The sequence below is a fragment of the Bombina bombina genome, chromosome 3 (genome assembly GCF_027579735.1).
Source record: "Bombina bombina isolate aBomBom1 chromosome 3, aBomBom1.pri, whole genome shotgun sequence".
Classification (NCBI taxonomy): domain Eukaryota; kingdom Metazoa; phylum Chordata; class Amphibia; order Anura; family Bombinatoridae; genus Bombina; species Bombina bombina.
Genome location: NC_069501.1, coordinates 1,154,868,111 through 1,154,888,207, shown reverse-complemented (window position 1 = coordinate 1,154,888,207; position 20,097 = coordinate 1,154,868,111). Strand labels below are relative to the sequence as shown.

The window sequence follows — 20,097 nt, the reverse complement described above, 5'->3', positions numbered from 1 at the left end:
CTTTTCATACTTGCGCCGAGTATGTGAGCACCGTAACCCCCTGAAAATAGTAATGAACACCTAACACATGCGTAATATCTATCTATCTATCTATCTATAAACCGCCAATCCCCACCGCAATAACAAAATAAATGTATTAACCCCTAATCCGCCAACCCACCACAATGCAATATACCTAATAAAATTATTAACCCCTAATCCGCCATTTACCTACAACGCAAGTTCCCTAATTAACCTATTAACCACTAATCCACCAACCCCCACATTGCAATATACCTAATAAAATGATTAACCCCTAATCCGCCAACCCCCACATCGCAATCTAACCTTATAAATTTATTAACCCCTAATCCGCCAACCCACCACAACTCAATATAACTAATAAAGTTATTAACCCCTAATCCGCCATTCACCCACAACGCAAGTACCCTAATTAACCTATTAATCCTTAATCCGCCAACCCCCACACTGCAATCTAACCTTATAAATGTATTAACCCCTAATCCGCCAACACACAATATAACAAATAAAATTAACCCCAATCCGCCATTCACCCACAACGCAAGTACCCTAATTAACCTATTAACCCCTAATCTGCCAAACCCCCACAACGCAATATAACAAATAAAATTAACCCCAATCCGCCATTCACCCACAACGCAAGTACCCTAATTAACCTATTAACCCCTAATCCACCAAACCCCCACAACGCAAATAACCAATTTAATTACTAAGCCCCCTAACCTAACACCCACTAAATTAACCCCAAATTGCATAAAATAATAAAATACTATATTACAATTAAAATAAAAAATCCTAACAGTACTTACAAAAATAAACCTAAGATTAAATTAAAATAAATTAATCTAAAATTACCAAGAATAAAAAAGTCTAATATTACAGAAAATAATAAACAAAATTATCCAAAATAAAAAAATGAAACCTAATCCCTATGAAAATAAAAACACCCCATAATCTAATGCTAAACTACCAATAGCCCTTAAAAGGCTTTTTTTGTAGGGCATTGCCATAAGTTAAACAGCTCTTTTGCATTTAAAAAAATTCCCCAGACGTGGACTCCTTGCACGTATGCCCTAGAAAGATGCAACTGCATCTCACTGACGAAGCCCAAGAGAGGCTGAAACGTACGTCTGGGGTTTGTTGTTTTTTCTTGTTCAGAGAAAAATTGCCTGTTTATTTAGAGCGCTGGACTGTAATTGGGCAGGGTCAGACTGATATGCTACAGGATATTTTTTCTCTGTAAAAGGCATAATGTGCTAAAAGAGACTGCACCCTGAGTGGCACTGGCCTTGTGGACAAGTATGGAAGTTTTTCTAGCTTTTGTTCTGTCTCAGTTGAATGCATCTCTCTATTTTCTTGTTTTTATGCAAATTACTCTTAGGTCTCCCTATGAGTAAAAAGGGGAAACCAGATGTGGACTCCTGGCACATATGCCCTAGAAAGATGCAACTGCACCTCACTGATAAATGTACGTCTGGGGTTTGTTGTTTTCTCTTGTTCAGAGAAACATTGTCTGGTATTTCGGCACTGGACTGTCATTGGGAAGGTCAAACTGATATGCTACAGGATATTTTTTTCTCTGTGAAAGGCATAATGTGCTAAAAGAGACTGCACCCTGAGTGGCACTGGCCTTGTGGACAAGAAGCAAGGAAGTTTTTCTAGCTTTTGTTCTGTCTCAGTTGAGTGCGTCTCTCTATTTTCTTGCTTTTACAGTGGATTATAAACAGCATTAGGAAGGTATCAAAAGTCTTATCGTCTGATGATAAAAACTCTCCGCTCAGGCGAGATGATATAAAATGATCCTTACTGCAAGATTCCTAGCGAGATTCTAAAAATACAGATTTTTCTATACTTCTCCAAGGGGGGTTGCCTGCATTTCTGTATATGAAGAAGAGACAAGCCAAGTGCAATATAGTACTGCATGTCATGACAGTTCTACTGCATTTACACTTTGTGCTTTGTATTTTATATTACTTTACACTTCAGATTAAGTTTTATTACATTTATACTTTACATTTTTTTATTTTGTAATTTAATGATGAAAGAGTCTATATACAGCAGTGTATTTCGGATTGTGATTTCACAAATTCTGATTATGCTTTGGCAGTTCTACGTAACTTTAACAAATTAGGCTCATAGTTTAGATATATTTTTATGTATCTTTTATTTAAAATAAAACTGAAAAAATGTCAGCTTTAGTTTCCCAGAGAGCTTCATAACTTTCTATGGGCCCGATAATCAAACATTCTGAGAACACCTGGGAATGCTATAAAGTCTTCATTGGCAGCAAATACAAATTAAACAAATGTTTTCGCTACAATTTAACTTGCTTTGTCTCTAGTTAAGTATACATTACTTTTCTGTCAGTTAAATAAGCATATTGTGAATTTTGAGCAAACTTCACCTGCATACAGCTGGCGATATAATTCAGTGAGACCAACCTGTTTAAAATGTTTACAGCATTTTAAAAGAACTGAGAGCTTTAGACATACCATGGGAACTCCCCTGTTCATTCCAAGGAACTCACCTGCCCCTCCCACTTTCTGAAGCTGTCAATTTTAGTTTACAATGGAGAAAAATACAAAGTGCAATGTAAGTTGTAAAAGATACACAGGAATATACAAAGTATAATCATAATCTGTTAAAGTAACACAACGACTTTAGAAACATAATCAGAATTTGTAAAAATCACTGCTGGATCTAAATCTAAATATATTAAAATATAAAAGAGGAAGTGCAAAGCTTAAATGTAATAATAATAAAAGGACCCACTCTGTAGTGTAAAGTAATATAAAATACAAAGCACAAAGTGTAAGTGTAACAAAACTCTGATGTTCTGCCTTTATACTATCCTCTCACCTCACTACCTGTCCCCTCGACCCCATCCCCTCACAACTACTCCCCTCCCTCTCTTCTACCCTTACTCCTATACTCACACACATCTTCAACCTCTCCCTCAGCACTGGTATAGTTCCCACATCTCTTAAACACGCAACGCTTGTCACACCTATCCTCAAAAACCTTCTTTCAATCCAACCTCCCCATCCAACTACCGCCCTATTTCCCTACTCCCTTTTGCCTCAAAGCTTCTTGAAAAGCTAGTGTATGCACATCTATCCCATTTCCTTACATTAAACTCCCTCCTTGATCCACTGCAATCTGGATTTCGCCCCCTTCACTCAACAGAGACAGCAATTGTTAAGGTTACCAACGACCTACTTGCAGCAAATCCAAAGGCCACTTCTCTCTACTTATCCTCCTTGATCTGTCTACAGCCTTTGATACTGTCGACCACCCTCTTTTGCTCCATACCCTCCAATCTTTCAGCATCTGCGATACAGCTCTCTCTTGGTTCTCTTCCTATCTGTCCGTACCTTTAGTGTAGCCTTCTCTGGGGTATCCTCTGCCCCGTTACCTCTTTCTGTTGGGGTACCGCAAGGCTCTGTCCTCGGTCCCCTTCTCTTCTCAATCTACACGTCCTCATTAGGTTCCTTAATAAAGTCCCACGGGTTTCATTATCATTTGTATGCAGACGATACCCAAATCTACCTCTCTGCACCAGAACTATCTCCTTCCTTGCTAACCCGTGTCACTAACTGTCTCTCTCATATCTCATCTTGGATGTCCTCTCACTACCTCAAGCTAAATCTCCACCCCCCATGTCTCTATAACTGTTGATAACTTAATCATTACCCCAACCTCACATGCCTGATGTCTTGGGGTCACACTTGACTCAGATCTTTCTTTCACTCCTCACATTCAGTCCTTAGCTAAAGCATGCCGCTTCCACCTTAAAAACATAGCTAAAATTAGACATTTCCTTACACAAGACACAACTAAGATTTGAATCCACTCTCTCATCCTTTCCCACCTCAACTACTGCAACTCCATCCTCTTTGGTCTCCCTAGCCGCCGCCTAGCTCCTTTACAATCCATAATGAATGCCTCTGCCAGGCTCATCTTGCTTACACGTTGCTCTTCATCTGCCGCACCGCTCTGCCAATCCCTTCACTGGCTTCCTCTTGCCTCCAAGATTAAACACAAAATTCTCACTCTGGCACAAAAAGCCCTCAATTGCATTGCTCCCCCCTACATCTCAGACCTTGTCTCCAGATACTCTCCCTCTCGTCCCCTTCGCTCATGATCTCCTCCTCTCTTGTTACCGCTCACATTCCCGTTTACAAGATTTCTCCAGACTGGCTCCCATCTTATGGAATTCTCTGCCTCGCTCCACAAGACTCTTCCCTAGTTTTAAAAGCTTTAAGTGCTCCCTGAAGACTCTACTATTCAGGGACGCATACAACCTACACTAACCTTCCTATCTCCACTGCTATACTCTTAAACCCCATAGCATGTAAGCCTATGAGCTCAGCTGTTTGTAGTCCACCTTCATAAGAGCCGACTACAACAGTGCAACTCTCGGCAGGACCCTCTACCCATTTGATCCCTGTAATTGTTTTTTATATATCACCTATGTTCATAGCGCTGCGGAACCTGTTGGCGCTCTACAAATACCCGATAATAATAATAATGATGTCATATAGTGCTATATTGCACTGGGTTTGTCTCTTCTTAGCATACAGAAATACACTCAGGGAAGTTTTACAATTGATTCCATACACCAGTGGTAATTGGAGTAGATATTGTCTTACAGTTTGGCAGTTTCAAACTGCTATAAGAGTTTCCATCAATAACCTTTATTCCACATTTTTTGAGGGAAATAATAGAACAGCAATGGGCAGTAATAATGATAATTCTGTATTGCATGACCATGGTTTCTGTTTTTGTACCATTTAGTGCAGTAACCCCCTTGGTTTATTTTAGTGTTCCAGGGTGTTTTACATTAAGGCCAAACGCACAAATAATGAAGTTGGGGGTGGAGGCTGAGAAGTTCCTTCTGTAAAAATTGAACATTTAAGAACTAGTTATTGCCACTATTCTTCAGGAATTTATTATAGGATCTGGAATGTCTTTAGGATGGATGTTTCAAGGCTAATATGTAAATACATTTTTACCACAATAAAAAATGTATGTATTCACTGCAGAATAAACATTTAGAGAAAATATTTCGATCTGTGGGTCAGGTCTTATATAGTTTATTAAGTTGAAACTATTGAAATTATACACTTTGAGTGACTTCAATCAGTTCAAGCCCACATCAAGTCATTAGCACACCATGGAAATATACCAGATCCATCCTACACTGTTGGGGATAAAATGTAACTGTCTACAAAACCATTATCACACTCTGATCCTTCCAAGAAATTTGCTGCAAAATTTGTTGATATCACCATGAACCTAATTTAACTCCTAACCCATTTTCTTCTCACTCTGAAAAGTGTGTATTAGAATCCTGTGTATATACCAACCATTTTACATAGCTTATTCAGTGACACAGGTGTGTGCCTGATACCCAGCTACTGATGTGCATGCTAAGTAGTTTATCAGACTAATCTCAAACATTCTACACATGTTCTTAAAGGGACAGTATACACTCATTTTCATATAACTGCATGTAATAGACACTACTATAAAGAATAAGATGCACAGACACTGATATAAAAATCCAGTATAAAACTGTTTAAAAACTTACTTAGAAGCTGTCAGTTTGGCTCTGTTGAAAAGGTAGCTGGAAAGCCCACTGCCAGTGGCAAATAAGACACTCCCCCCTCCCCCTTCTTTTGCATATGAAAAGACCCTTTACACAAACAGGAGCAAGCTGGAGAAGGTAGCTGACAGTATTCACATAAAACTTTGGGGCTTGGTTAGGAGTCTGAAAATCAGAGCAATGTTATTTAAAAATAAACAAAACATTTATGCAAAGAAAAAAATAGTGTATAATGTCCCTTTAAGCTGCATGGGGGGGTGGGGGGCACTATTAGGTTTCCAAGGCTGCTTACTCACCATAATTGTTTTGTTTTTCAAGCTTCTTGCCTTATGAGATCTAGTTTGCTGACTAAGAAGTGGATGCTTAAAGGGACAGTAAAATCCAAATTAAACTTTCATGATTCAGATAGGGCATGTCATTTTACACAACTTTCCAAATTACTTTTATCATCAAATTAGCTTTTTTCTCTTGGTATTTTTTGATAAACGCTAAACCTAGGTTGGCTTATAGGTTGATTTCTAGACTCTGCAGTCCTCATCTTTTCTCACAGGCTGGCTGTGAATAGCTAATAACATGCGCTGTTTGTTCATGTGTGCTATATAGATAACATTGTGCTCACCCCAGTCAAGTTATTTAAGAGTCAGCACTAATTGCCTGAAATGCAAGTCTGTCAAAAGATCTAGATAAGGGGCAGTCTGCAGAGGCTTAGATACAAGGTAATTACAGAGATAAAAAGTATATTAATATAACAGTGTTGGTTATGCAAAACGGGGGAATGGTAAATAAAGGGATGATCTATCTTTTTAAACAATAATATTGTTGGCATTTGCAGTCCCTTTAATACCTTATCCCCCTTGCAATAAGTGCATGAAGGTGCCATACATTGCATAATGTCTTCATATTCAGAGGGCACCCTTTTTTGTTGCACTAATTAGTTGTTTGTTTGTTTTCCCGTTTTGTCATTTTATTAACTATTGTTTGCTCTTTCTTTCTTTTTTATTGAAAAGCACTGATAAAATAAGCACTAGGAGAATGGAGGCATAGGGTAATACAACCTCACTCTGCAATAATTAACAAAACATTACACAGAAAGATTACACAGGGGGTGACAATTTTTCAACAGACATGCAAAGCTAACATAATTCTCTGATCCAGCTGTGTATGGATCCTCTGTATATCTTATAACCCAGACAATATATTTCTTCTAAGGTGAGTATATTCCTCGAGCAGTAGCACTTTGCTTGTATTGTACTTCCATTCTAAGAGGGTAGGAACATAATTCAACTATTGTCTACTCTGTTTTTACCTGTTCGGCTTTGAACTTTAATTCTGATTTGGTACTTTATTTTAACTCATTCAGTACTGGCCTATTTTGTTCCCTTTACATGTTTACATTTACATGTCGGTTTTTAAAAAAATTTAAGCAGACAAAGCACTATTGCAATATAATTCTGTTTGCAGGAAAATAAAGCAATTATATGAATTGCAAACAAAATACATCTTTGCATAACAAAAGCATGAGAGTCATGGGTGTATGTTTTCCAATACAAAATACTGTTTGAAAATGAGAAAATAAAATGTATGGTCACGTACATCATCTTGCAATTTGTGCAGAAAAACAGAATTTATGTTTACCTGATAAATTACTTTCTCCAACGGTGTGTCCGGTCCACGGCGTCATCCTTACTTGTGGGATATTCTCTTCCCCAACAGGAAATGGCAAAGAGCCCAGCAAAGCTGGTCACATGATCCCTCCTAGGCTCCGCCTTCCCCAGTCATTCGACCGACGTAAAGGAGGAATATTTGCATAGGAGAAACCATATGATACCGTGGTGACTGTAGTTAAAGAAAATAAATTATCAGACCTGATTAAAAAACCAGGGCGGGCCGTGGACCGGACACACCGTTGGAGAAAGTAATTTATCAGGTAAACATAAATTCTGTTTTCTCCAACATAGGTGTGTCCGGTCCACGGCGTCATCCTTACTTGTGGGAACCAATACCAAAGCTTTAGGACACGGATGAAGGGAGGGAGCAAATCAGGTCACCTAGATGGAAGGCACCACGGCTTGCAAAACCTTTCTCCCAAAAATAGCCTCAGAAGAAGCAAAAGTATCAAACTTGTAAAATTTAGTAAAAGTGTGCAGTGAAGACCAAGTCGCTGCCTTACATATCTGATCAACAGAAGCCTCGTTCTTGAAGGCCCATGTGGAAGCCACAGCCCTAGTGGAATGAGCTGTGATTCTTTCAGGAGGCTGCCATCCGGCAGTCTCATAAGCCAATCTGATGATGCTTTTAATCCAAAAAGAGAGAGAGGTAGAAGTTGCTTTTTGACCTCTCCTTTTACCAGAATAAACAACAAACAAGGAAGATGTTTGTCTAAAATCCTTTGTAGCATCTAAATAGAATTTTAGAGCACGAACAACATCCAAATTGTGCAACAAACGTTCCTTCTTTGAAACTGGATTCGGACACAAAGAAGGCACGACTATCTCCTGGTTAATGTTTTTGTTAGAAACAACTTTCGGAAGAAAACCAGGTTTAGTACGTAAAACCACCTTATCTGCATGAAACACCAGATAAGGAGGAGAACACTGCAGAGCAGATAATTCTGAAACTCTTCTAGCAGAAGAAATTGCAACCAAAAACAAAACTTTCCAAGATAATAACTTAATATCAACGGAATGTAAGGGTTCAAACGGAACCCCCTGAAGAACTGAAAGAACTAAATTGAGACTCCAAGGAGGAGTCAAAGGTTTGTAAACAGGCTTGATTCTAACCAGAGCCTGAACAAAGGCTTGAACATCTGGCACAGCTGCCAGCTTTTTGTGAAGTAACACAGACAAGGCAGAAATCTGTCCCTTCAAGGAACTAGCAGATAATCCTTTCTCCAAACCTTCTTGAAGAAAGGATAGAATCTTAGGAATTTTTACCTTGTCCCAAGGGAATCCTTTAGATTCACACCAACAGATATATTTTTTCCATATTTTGTGGTAAATTTTTCTAGTTACAGGCTTTCTGGCCTGAACAAGAGTATCAATGACAGAATCTGAGAACCCTCGCTTTGATAAGATCAAGCGTTCAATCTCCAAGCAGTCAGTTGGAGTGAGACCAGATTCGGATGTTCGAACGGACCTTGAACAAGAAGGTCTCGTCTCAAAGGTAGCTTCCATGGTGGAGCCGATGACATATTCACCAGGTCTGCATACCAAGTCCTGCGTGGCCACGCAGGAGCTATCAAGATCACCGATGCTCTCTCCTGATTGATCCTGGCTACCAGCCTGGGGATGAGAGGAAACGGCGGGAATACATAAGCCAGTTTGAAGGTCCAAGGTGCTACTAGTGCATCTACTAGAGTCGCCTTGGGATCCCTGGATCTGGACCCGTAGCAAGGAACCTTGAAGTTCTGACGAGAGGCCATCAGATCCATGTCTGGAATGCCCCACAATTGAGTAATTTGGGCAAAGATTTCCGGATGGAGTTCCCACTCCCCCGGATGAAATGTCTGACGACTCAGAAAATCCGCTTCCCAATTTTCCACTCCTGGGATGTGGATTGCAGACAAGTGGCAGGAGTGAGTCTCCGCCCATTGAATGATTTTGGTCACTTCTTCCATCGCCAGGGAACTCCTTGTTCCCCCCTGATGGTTGATGTACGCAACAGTCGTCATGTTGTCTGATTGAAACCGTATGAACTTGGCCTTTGCTAGCTGAGGCCAAGCCTTGAGAGCATTGAATATCACTCTCAGTTCCAGAATATTTATCGGTAGAAGAGATTCTTCCCGAGACCAAAGACCCTGAGCTTTCAGGGGTCCCCAGACCGCGCCCCAGCCCGCCAGACTGGCGTCGGTCGTGACAATGACCCACTCTGGTCTGCGGAAGCTCATCCCCTGTGACAGGTTGTCCAGGGACAGCCACCAACGGAGTGAATCTCTGGTCCTCTGATTTACTTGTATCGTCGGAGACAAGTCTGTATAGTCTGAGCATGCACAGTTGTAATGGTCTTAGATGAATTCGCGCAAAAGGAACTATGTCCATTGCCGCTACCATCAAACCTATTACTTCCATGCACTGCGCTATGGAAGGAAGAGGAACAGAATGAAGTATTTGACAAGAGTTTAGAAGTTTTGATTTTCTGGCCTCTGTCAGAAAAATCCTCATTTCTAAGGAGTCTATTATTGTTCCCAAGAAGGGAACCCTTGTTGACGGAGATAGAGAACTTTTTTCTACGTTCACTTTCCACCCGTGAGATCTGAGAAAGGCCAGGACAATGTCCGTGTGAGCCTTTGCTTGTGGTAGGGACGACGCTTGAATCAGTATGTCGTCCAAGTAAGGTACAACTGCAATGCCCCTTGGTCTTAGCACCGCTAGAAGGGACCCTAGTACCTTTGTGAAAATCCTTGGAGCAGTGGCTAATCCGAACGGAAGTGCCACAAACTGGTAATGCTTGTCCAGGAATGCGAACCGTAGGAACCGATGATGTTCCTTGTGGATAGGAATATGTAGATACGCATCCTTTAAATCCACCGTGGTCATGAATTGACCTTCCTGGATGGAAGGAAGAATTGTTCGAATGGTTTCCATTTTGAACGATGGAACCTTGAGAAACTTGTTTAGGATCTTGAGATCTAAGATTGGTCTGAATGTTCCCTCTTTTTTGGGAACTACGAACAGATTGGAGTAGAACCCCATCCCTTGTTCTCCTAATGGAACAGGATGAATCACTCCCATTTTTAACAGGTCTTCTACACAATGTAAGAATGAAGTCAAACCAGGAACCCCGAGGGGAACCTAAGGCGGGGTGCGCTGGGTGAATGTGAAATGTGAATTTATGCACAAACAATATGGCTCCCGTGAAATAGGGTAGAAAGTCAATACCAGTGTAAGACAAAAAGAAGTCGGCGGCAAAGCTCCTCTGGTCTTCGGCGTGAAGATTTCTGAAAATTAAGAGTGAGAAAGAGGGCGCCACATAGCGTGATACTGTTGATACAGATTCAGAAGGCAAGGAATTCAAAAAGGCTTACCGAACAGCTCGGCACCGTTCTGTGACCGGTGCTATCAGGCAGACTAACACTCTCAGTGGTTAGCACACTGGGTGGCCTCGGATGGAATGCAGGCGGGTGAGTCTCAGCGTTGAGAATTAGCACACTGGGTGGCCTCAGATGTAATGGAAACAGGTGGATTTCAGCGTTGCTTAATTAGAGCAAATCCGCGTCTCTGCAACACCTATACTGCAGCCTCCAATGGATTATAAACATAAGATACCTCTCCAAGTAAGGTAAATGATTGTGAGCGACAACTTCCGTGTGATAAAGTTAAAATCTTTAATCAAACCAGGTTTTTGCTACGCGTTTCTAGACCAATGGTCTTTTCCTCAGGCATAAAAACAAGGAATAAATTTACAAATACAATGCAACCTTATATACAGGTGATTAAAAACGGAAGTTGTCATAGTATTAAAAAAGAGACCTATCATGGTCAAAATGACCCTGTGAATCTTATCAGCATTAATTAACAAATCAGCAAATTAATAGTGTCAGCACATGTTACGATATCTTTACAAAACGTTTCTAAATGGTTTCTAATATTTGTTACTGATTTTTGATATTACATATGAATATGAAATGTTAATGAAAGGGAGTGTGAAAAAGAATTTGTTACTGATTTTTGATATTACATATGAATGTGAAATGTTAATAAAAGGGAGTGTGAAAAAAGAATGTAGTTGTTTCACACAATTGTGTGTATATGCTAGTTGATATATATATAAACCATAACATATTGGATTTTAAAATTATTTCGTGTATAATATTATGTGAAACTGTTGTGTGGAGCTTATAATGTAATTGAAAGATACTGTGAGAAAAAAAAAAAAAAAAACCTTTATCTGGATGTGAAAAGGAATATAGTGGTTTCTAAAATTGGGTTACCAAAATTAATAGCTTAGTTTTATTTCGAACGTCACGGCTGTGGAAGTGAGTGCACTGTAGTTTGGATATATATATATATATAGAGATGATCTGCATATAATATTCTTCAATAATGAAAGTGTTATGACTCCAAATAATAATAATAATAAATTGTCAAGGAATAAATTGTTCATTATAATGTACCAACTAGATGTGAAAGAATGCCTGTTTTTTTATGTGGTCTGAAGACAATTGAGACCTGTGGAACCTCCCCCTTGGGGGAAGCCCCTTGAATTCCAGAAGATAACCTTGGGAGACTATTTCTAGTGCCCAAGGATCCAGAACATCTCTTGCCCAAGCCTGAGCGAAGAGAGAGAGTCTGCCCCCCACCAGATCCGGTCCCGGATCGGGGGCCAACATCTCATGCTGTCTTGGTAGCAGTGGCAGGTTTCTTGGCCTGCTTTCCTTTGTTCCAGCCTTGCATTGGTCTCCAGGCTGGCTTGGCTTGAGAAGTATTACCCTCTTGCTTAGAGGACGTAGCACTTGGGGCTGGTCCGTTTCTGCGAAAGGGACGAAAATTAGGTTTATTTTTGGCCTTGAAAGACCTATCTTGAGGAAGGGCGTGGCCCTTGCCCCCAGTGATATCAGAGATAATCTCTTTCAAGTCAGGGCCAAACAGCGTTTTCCCCTTGAAAGGAATGTTAAGCAATTTGTTCTTGGAAGACGCATCCGCTGACCAAGATTTTAACCAAAGCGCTCTGCGCGCCACAATAGCAAAACCAGAATTTTTCGCCGCTAACCTAGCCAATTGCAAAGTGGCGTCTAGGGTGAAAGAATTAGCCAATTTGAGAGCATGAATTCTGTCCATAATCTCCTCATAAGAAGAAGAATTATTATTGAGCACCTTTTCTAGCTCATCGAACCAGAAACACGCTGCTGTAGTGACAGGAACAATGCATGAAATTGGTTGTAGAAGGTAACCTTGCTGAACAAACATCTTTTTAAGCAAACCTTCTAATTTTTTATCCATAGGATCTTTGAAAGCACAACTATCTTCTATGGGTATAGTGGTGCGTTTGTTTAGAGTAGAAACCGCCCCCTCGACCTTGGGGACTGTCTGCCATAAGTCCTTTCTGGGGTCGACCATAGGAAACAATTTTTTAAATATGGGGGGAGGGACGAAAGGTATACCGGGCCTTTCCCATTCTTTATTTACAATGTCCGCCACCCGCTTGGGTATAGGAAAAGCTTCGGGGGGCCCCGGGACCTCTAGGAACTTGTCCATTTTACATAGTTTCTCTGGAATGACCAAATTCTCACAATCATCCAGAGTGGATAACACCTCCTTAAGCAGAGCGCGGAGATGTTCCAATTTAAATTTAAATGTAATCACATCAGGTTCAGCTTGTTGAGAAATTTTCCCTGAATCTGAAATTTCTCCCTCAGACAAAACCTCCCTGGCCCCCTCAGACTGGTGTAGGGGCCCTTCAGAACCAATATCATCAGCGTCCTCATGCTCTTCAGTATTTTCTAAAACAGAGCAGTCGCGCTTTCGCTGATAAGTGGGCATTTTGGCTAAAATGTTTTTGATAGAATTATCCATTACAGCCGTTAATTGTTGCATAGTAAGGAGTATTGGCGCGCTAGATGTACTAGGGGCCTCCTGTGTGGGCAAGACTGGTGTAGACGAAGGAGGGGATGATGCAGTACCATGCTTACTCCCCTCACTTGAGGAATCATCTTGGGCATCATTTTCTCTAAATTTTGTGTCACATAAATCACATCTATTTAAATGAGAAGGAACCTTGGCTTCCCCACATTCAGAACACAGTCTATCTGGTAGTTCACACATGTTAAACAGGCAAAAACTTGATAACAAAGTACAAAAAACGTTTTAAAATAAACCGTTACTGTCACTTTAAATTTTAAACTGAACACACTTTATTACTGCAATTGCGAAAAAGTATGAAGGATTTGTTCAAAATTCACCAAAATTTCACCACAGTGTCTTAAAGCCTTAAAAGTATTGCACACCAAATCTGGAAGCTTTAACCCTTAAAATAACGGAACCGGAGCCGTTTTTATATTTAACCCCTTTACAGTCCCTGGTATCTGCTTTGCTGAGACCCAACCAAGCCCAAAGGGGAATACGATACCAAATGACGCCTTCAGAAAGTCTTTTCTATGTATCAGAGCTCCTCACACATGCATCTGCATGTCATGCTTCTCAAAAACAAGTGCGCAATAGAGGCGCGAAAATGAGACTCTGCCTATGATTAGGGAAAGCCCCTAGAGAATAAGGTGTCCAATACAGTGCCTGCCGGTTATTTTACATAATTCCCAAGATTAAAATAATTCCTCAAGGCTATGGAGTATAAAATATGTTTATATATAAATCGATTTAGCCCAGAAAATGTCTACAGTCTTAAAAAGCCCTTGTGAAGCCCTTTTTTTCTTTCTGTAATAAAAATGGCTTACCGGATCCCATAGGGAAAATGACAGCTTCCAGCATTACATCGTCTTGTTAGAATGTGTCATACCTCAAGCAGCAAAAGTCTGCTCACTGTTCCCCCAACTGAAGTTAATTCCTCTCAACAGTCCTGTGTGGAAACAGCCATCGATTTTAGTAACGGTTGCTAAAATCATTTTCCTCTTACAAACAGAAATCTTCATCTCTTTTCTGTTTCAGAGTAAATAGTACATACCAGCACTATTTTAAAATAACAAACTCTTGATTGAATAATAAAAACTACAGTTAAACACTAAAAAACTCTAAGCCATCTCCGTGGAGATCTTGCCTGTACAACGGCAAAGAGAATGACTGGGGAAGGCGGAGCCTAGGAGGGATCATGTGACCAGCTTTGCTGGGCTCTTTGCCATTTCCTGTTGGGGAAGAGAATATCCCACAAGTAAGGATGACGCCGTGGACCGGACACACCTATGTTGGAGGGCTGACAACCAATTTTGACAATAAATGCATAATTAAGTTAAAGGGACATGAAACACAAAATGTGTTTCTTTCATGATTTAGATAGAGCATATCATTTTAAACAGTTTTCCAATTAATATCAACCAGCGCTCGCAAATGTGCACTGGTATTACAAGTAAAGCGCACTGCATGGACCATTTGAGCTCACGAGACAGCCCTTCCATAGGCTCCAATGGGAGCCTCGTTCTCATGCCATCAGACACATCTGAGAACCTAGTGCAGCGAAGGGGGTAATTTGTGCAGCGATGAGCAGCAGATTTTAAATATGTATATGAATATATACATTTATATTTATATATTTATATGTGTATATAGGAATTACGACCCCCTGACCCGATCCCATAACTTAAATCTCATGATCACGTGCACGATCACGGGATTTCAATGTTGTTCCGTTGTAAACAAATTTACCCTGTCACGAAAGGGTTAAAAAACTTTCCAATTTACTTCTATTAACAAAATGAGCACAGTCTTTTTATATTTACACTTTTTGAGTCACCAGCTCCTACTGAGCATGTGCAAGAATTTAAAGAATATATGTATATGCATGGGTGATTGGCTGATGGCTGTCACATGATACAGGGGGAGTAGAAATATACATAACGGAAATTTGTCAGAAAAAAATCTACTACTCATTTGAAGTTCAGCTTATGTGCTATTGCATTGTCTTTTTATCATGCATTTGTTGATTATGCAAATCTACTGTATTTACTGGTCCTTTAATATTATCCTATTGGCTAAATAATTAAAACAAAGAACACCCCCCCCCCATTTAAAGCTACATGCCTGTCTATATGTACCCGTATGCTTCAGAAATCTTATGTGTTCGTTAAATTATCAGTTTTGCTTCATATACATAATCCATCATTGAATATTGCAAAATATCATCTTTAACCTAGTTTCTCAATATATTATAGTTTATAAGCACTCTTTTTTTTTTTTTTTTTTTTTTTTTTTTTGAGTCACAAGCAGAACTTTAATAACTGTGAATGCCTATCCCAGGATGTGACAAGCCCGGGTTTAAACAATACTCAAAACAGAAACATAGTGTTAGTTATATGCTTTACAGAATGAGCAACTGAACTTAAATATGTCAAGCTAGGGATAACATAACATATGTCAGTTTCATATGATTCAGTAGTTATTATACAACAATATATATAAGCCAGTAGTTAAAGTGAAATATTTTACAAACTGCAGTCTAATGTTTAACTGTAAGACTGAGGAGTCAATCATATTACCTCTTGCTTCCAAATAGAACCAACATTAGTTTTTTTATAAATTCTTCTGCTGGATATTTATAAAGTTGTACTACAATGATATGGTTACAGACACTAACCTAAAAAAAAAAATGGTATCTTTACACCTCCGATTTTTTGTCATGAACAAGTTTGTGGCATAGACAATACAAACCATCAAAAACAGCTTCTGTTACAGGCATCAAGGTAAAGGGAATCATGTGTTGCTTTAATCATTCAGTAATTTGAAAAGTGTCTGAGACTTGGAAAATAAACCCATAGACAATAAACAAGGATGAGTTATCTTCCTTATTGCAACATAATATCATTCAAATTGTCCTGCAGGATGGTATCCTTAACTGCATGGAAGACAAACCTGATATTTTCTGTATCAATAGCAGTGGTAAAATGGTGAAATAGAGGCTTACTGCGGTTACGTCTTTTTTTGTCAAAGCTCTGAACAAGGTAACGCTTTACATCATCCAGTCTGTGTGGATCCCCTTTAAAGTCAGAAAAATGTTTCTTAATACTTACAGTCCGTACTTTCTCCACAAGAAGATCCATTTTATTCAGAGAGAGGATAATAGAAACACTGGAGAACAATTTGTTGTTTACAATAGTCTCAAATATATTCATAGATTCCAGAAGTCTGTTTGTATGTCTGTCTTCCATAAGCACTTGATCATATTCACTGGATGATACCATAAACAATATAGATGTTATTCCATCAAAGCACTGAAACCATTTTTGTCTTTGGGATCTTTGACCTCCTACATCCACCATTTTAAATGGAATTTTTTTGATGATGAAATCATGTTCCACAATTCCCTTTGTTGCCTTTCTGGCTAGAAGAATATCTTGGTTGCTTGGAGAATAATTCAATTCCCCGATACGGTCCAAATTATCTAAAAAGTACTTTACAGATTCGCCCAGCTGAAACTCACTCCTTCGATCAAAAGCTTCTACGATTCCAGAATCTTGCCAGAGTGCTCTAAGTGAAGGTACGTATAACTGGAATCTTGTAGGTTCCACAGGTAATCCAGATTTATTTTCAAACGCCATAAGGAACATGCCATGCTTCTCATTCTCTGCATATTGCCAAGGAATCCCTAGCTTATCTCGGGCATCAACCAGGACCCGTGTACCCTTGATGGTGTTCTCGTAGATGGTCTCCCGGAACTCCAGGGCCGGACTGGGAATAAAAAGCAGCCCTGGAAAAAATTAAAGACCAGCCTTTTCATCGAGACACACACACACACACACATACATATATATATATATATATATATACACACACACACACACACATTTATTTATATATATATATATATATATATGTGTGTGTGTCTCGATGAAATGGCTGGTCTTTAATTTTTTCTTTATATGTGTGTGTGTGTGTGTATATATATATATATATATATATATATATATATGTATATGTGTATGTGTGTATTTATATATATATATATATATTACACACACACACATACATCATATATATATATATATATATATATATATATGTCTGTGTGTGAATATATATATATATATATATATATATACATATACACACACACATATATATATATATATATATATAAATACACAGAAATATACATTCATACATCAGACTCCAAATAAAATGCCAAGACCCCTTTGGACAGTGAACTTATTTATTTCAATGAACCTGGCTTAAGCAATAATTTAAATATAAAATTATGACAAAATCATAGTATTAAAAGGACTGATTTAAGTTCCTCCAGAATAAGTGTGTTAAAATGTTACAAATAACAAACACTACACAGCCACAGCCTGTAAGTATAATATTTCCAGCAAAGGGTTACCTTATTTTTTAGAAGTCCAGCTCTAAAACAGAAGTCACTCTAGAGGGGAAGATCGTTATCTTTATTACCGTACTCTGCTCTTCAGTCTCCCTCCGGTTTCCCAATTCCCTGCATACCACGTGCAGTCACTTATTAACCTTTAACCCTCCCTCCCACTTCCCCTACGGAATAGCAGAGAAGCTAAAAATGTTTTACTGCTGCTCTCAGTCTCTCTGCATTGCAATTTGCAATAGAAAACGTCTGTAGGTTGATAGATAAAAAATCACCCTCTTCACTGTGACTGACTGTACCGGCCTCAATGTGCAGCAGACATGTAAGCGTGACTGCCTCACTGGCTTCAATAAACAGTGTGAAGGAACACTGAAGCCTTGAAGTGTGTCATGCCGGCCCCAGCTGATGCGGCCCACCGGGAAAAATCCCGGCTTCCCGGCTGGCCAATCCGGCCCTGCGGAACTCCCGCAGCGCCTTGTGATTAAAGTGCTGCCCATGTATGATCCGCATCTGCTTCAGGAAGGTGGATTTGCTGCTTTCCCCGGCACCGAGCAACAGAATGCGGACGAGCCGGCTCACTGCTCTCCGCTCCCGGGCCAGCAGAGCATCTATCTCTCGGCTTCGCCTGCGGGCCTCCCGCTCCTTGTCTCGGCTCCTTCTGAGCCAAATTGGTCCACTACATAATCTTTCACTTCTTCCCCTTATAAAACTTATACTGTACGCTTGTTCCTCTATGACATGCTTTTGCTCAGTGCATGGTTTTGCCTTAAACAACAGACTTTTCAATATGGTAGTTCAGTATGCCCCTCAGTGGCAGATTACAGACATTTCTCAATAACTAGAATGAGGCGTCAGGTGACGGTGTCCAATTCCATGACGGGTTCTGTTCATAGTGATTTTGGTACAGCTTTTAGCTATTATTGCAACCATTGTGGTATAATTGGGATAAGAGGTTTCGAAAAACTACAGGAAAATTATGGGCAAGTGACTGAAAAAAAAGGCTTTCTGGGTAACAAGGCAATAACCTCTGTGCCCCTTGCTACACGCAAGGAATAAAAAGTCATATAGTGCTTTATAGTAATCATAGAGGAAAAGGGTTGTGGGAGGGACAAGAGGGGGGTCCCATCAAGATGGAATGAATCATGGATACATGTCCAGCACTGTTTGCATCAACTATCGGAGGAGTGACCATTTGATTTGTTCTTTTGCAGACTGCAGCACCTGAGAAACAGTTTGCTCGGTAAGAGGGACATCATCACCTCTTAGTGCCACACGATGAACAACTTGCTGAGGATCACTCTCCAAAATGACTCCGCCATCTATTTTTATCTCATCAACTGCTAGGAAAAGTCCTTCCATATTCTCAAGCAGAGTTCGCTTTTCTACATTTTTACGGAGCATTTGGCTCAAGGAGTCAAAGAGACAATTCAGAACAGCCATCAACATAAGCTCATTCTCGTGTGAGCTTCCGATGACATAGAAGTACAGATCTATACTGCTCTTATAGACCACTGTCAACCCCTCCAGGAGAGCAATCTCACTGTCTGTTCGATGAGTTTTATTGAAGATGTTCTTCTCAAATGCCTTCTGTTCCTTCACCGTGGGATAGGTCTCATCATAGTACTTGGCTAACAGTCTCTCTCCATCGTTGTCTAAGATTAAGACAGCTTTCACTGTATACAGAGAGGGGTCCTGCAGAACAGCGTCCATCTTCCGTTTATAAGCACTCTTATTGAGAAAAGATCTTGAATACAATATTGTTACAAATATATATTGTGTATATTAAGTGGCTCAAATTAGTATCTCTTTTTGTATCACGTTACCCAACTTCTTTCTTACATCCTCCCTATGTTGTGCAATGATATATTAAATATTTACAAAGGATAAATACAAAATCAATGGACATTTTTACAAAAAAATTCACTTAACACAGTGCTGATCTTCAATAGCTTTAATGGGGTGAATTATTGGAAACTTGTAAATTGGGTGCGTTATCCGATTATGACTTGATACATTACATTAGAGCATGTCATTTTTTTTTATATATATTTTGGCCCTTTTATATATTTTTTTGGTGAGGTGAAAGGGCTTTTACAGATGCCAGAACCCCCAAAACAGGACCAATGTGAGATATTTTTTATTGCTATGATAATCACAAGCAGGAAGAACAAAGGATCATGCTGTTTTCATATAAGGAGTCTATTTTGGAGCAGGGAATGCAGTGGAAGCCTCAGCATTCAAGCAGTGAAAGGGATACTAAACCCATTTTTTTTCTTTCGTGATTCAGATAGAGCAACTTTCTAATTTACTCCTATTATCAATTTTTCTTCATTCTCTTGCTATCTTTATTTAAAAAGCAGGAATGTAAAGCTTAGGAGCCGGCCCATTTTTGGTTCAGAACCCTGGATAGTTCATGCTGATTGGTGGTGGGTACATTTAGCCACCAATAAGCAAATGTAACCCAGGTTCTGAACCAAAAATGGGCTGGCTCCTAAGTT

The 20,097-nt window shown here is 39.5% G+C and overlaps 3 protein-coding genes across 5 annotated transcripts in view; all 3 read right to left on the bottom strand.

Moving 5' to 3' along the window:
- ALKBH8 (alkB homolog 8, tRNA methyltransferase) overlaps positions 1-20,097 on the bottom strand; it is a 532,982-nt gene that overhangs the window by 90,852 nt on the left and 422,033 nt on the right. The window lies entirely within an intron of this gene.
- On the bottom strand, positions 15,299-18,663 carry GNA12 (G protein subunit alpha 12). The gene is made up of 3 exons (XM_053704506.1): positions 18,625-18,663; positions 18,063-18,364; positions 15,299-16,956 (listed from the first exon to the last, which is right to left on the bottom strand). The coding sequence occupies exons 1-3, from the start codon at positions 18,661-18,663 to the stop codon at positions 16,074-16,076; spliced, it is 1,224 nt and encodes a 407-aa protein (XP_053560481.1). The 3' UTR covers positions 15,299-16,073.
- On the bottom strand, positions 18,270-19,309 carry LOC128654572 (coatomer subunit zeta-1-like). The gene has a single exon (XM_053708561.1). It carries the CDS (start codon positions 19,307-19,309, stop codon positions 18,773-18,775), a length of 537 nt encoding a protein of 178 aa, XP_053564536.1. The 3' UTR covers positions 18,270-18,772.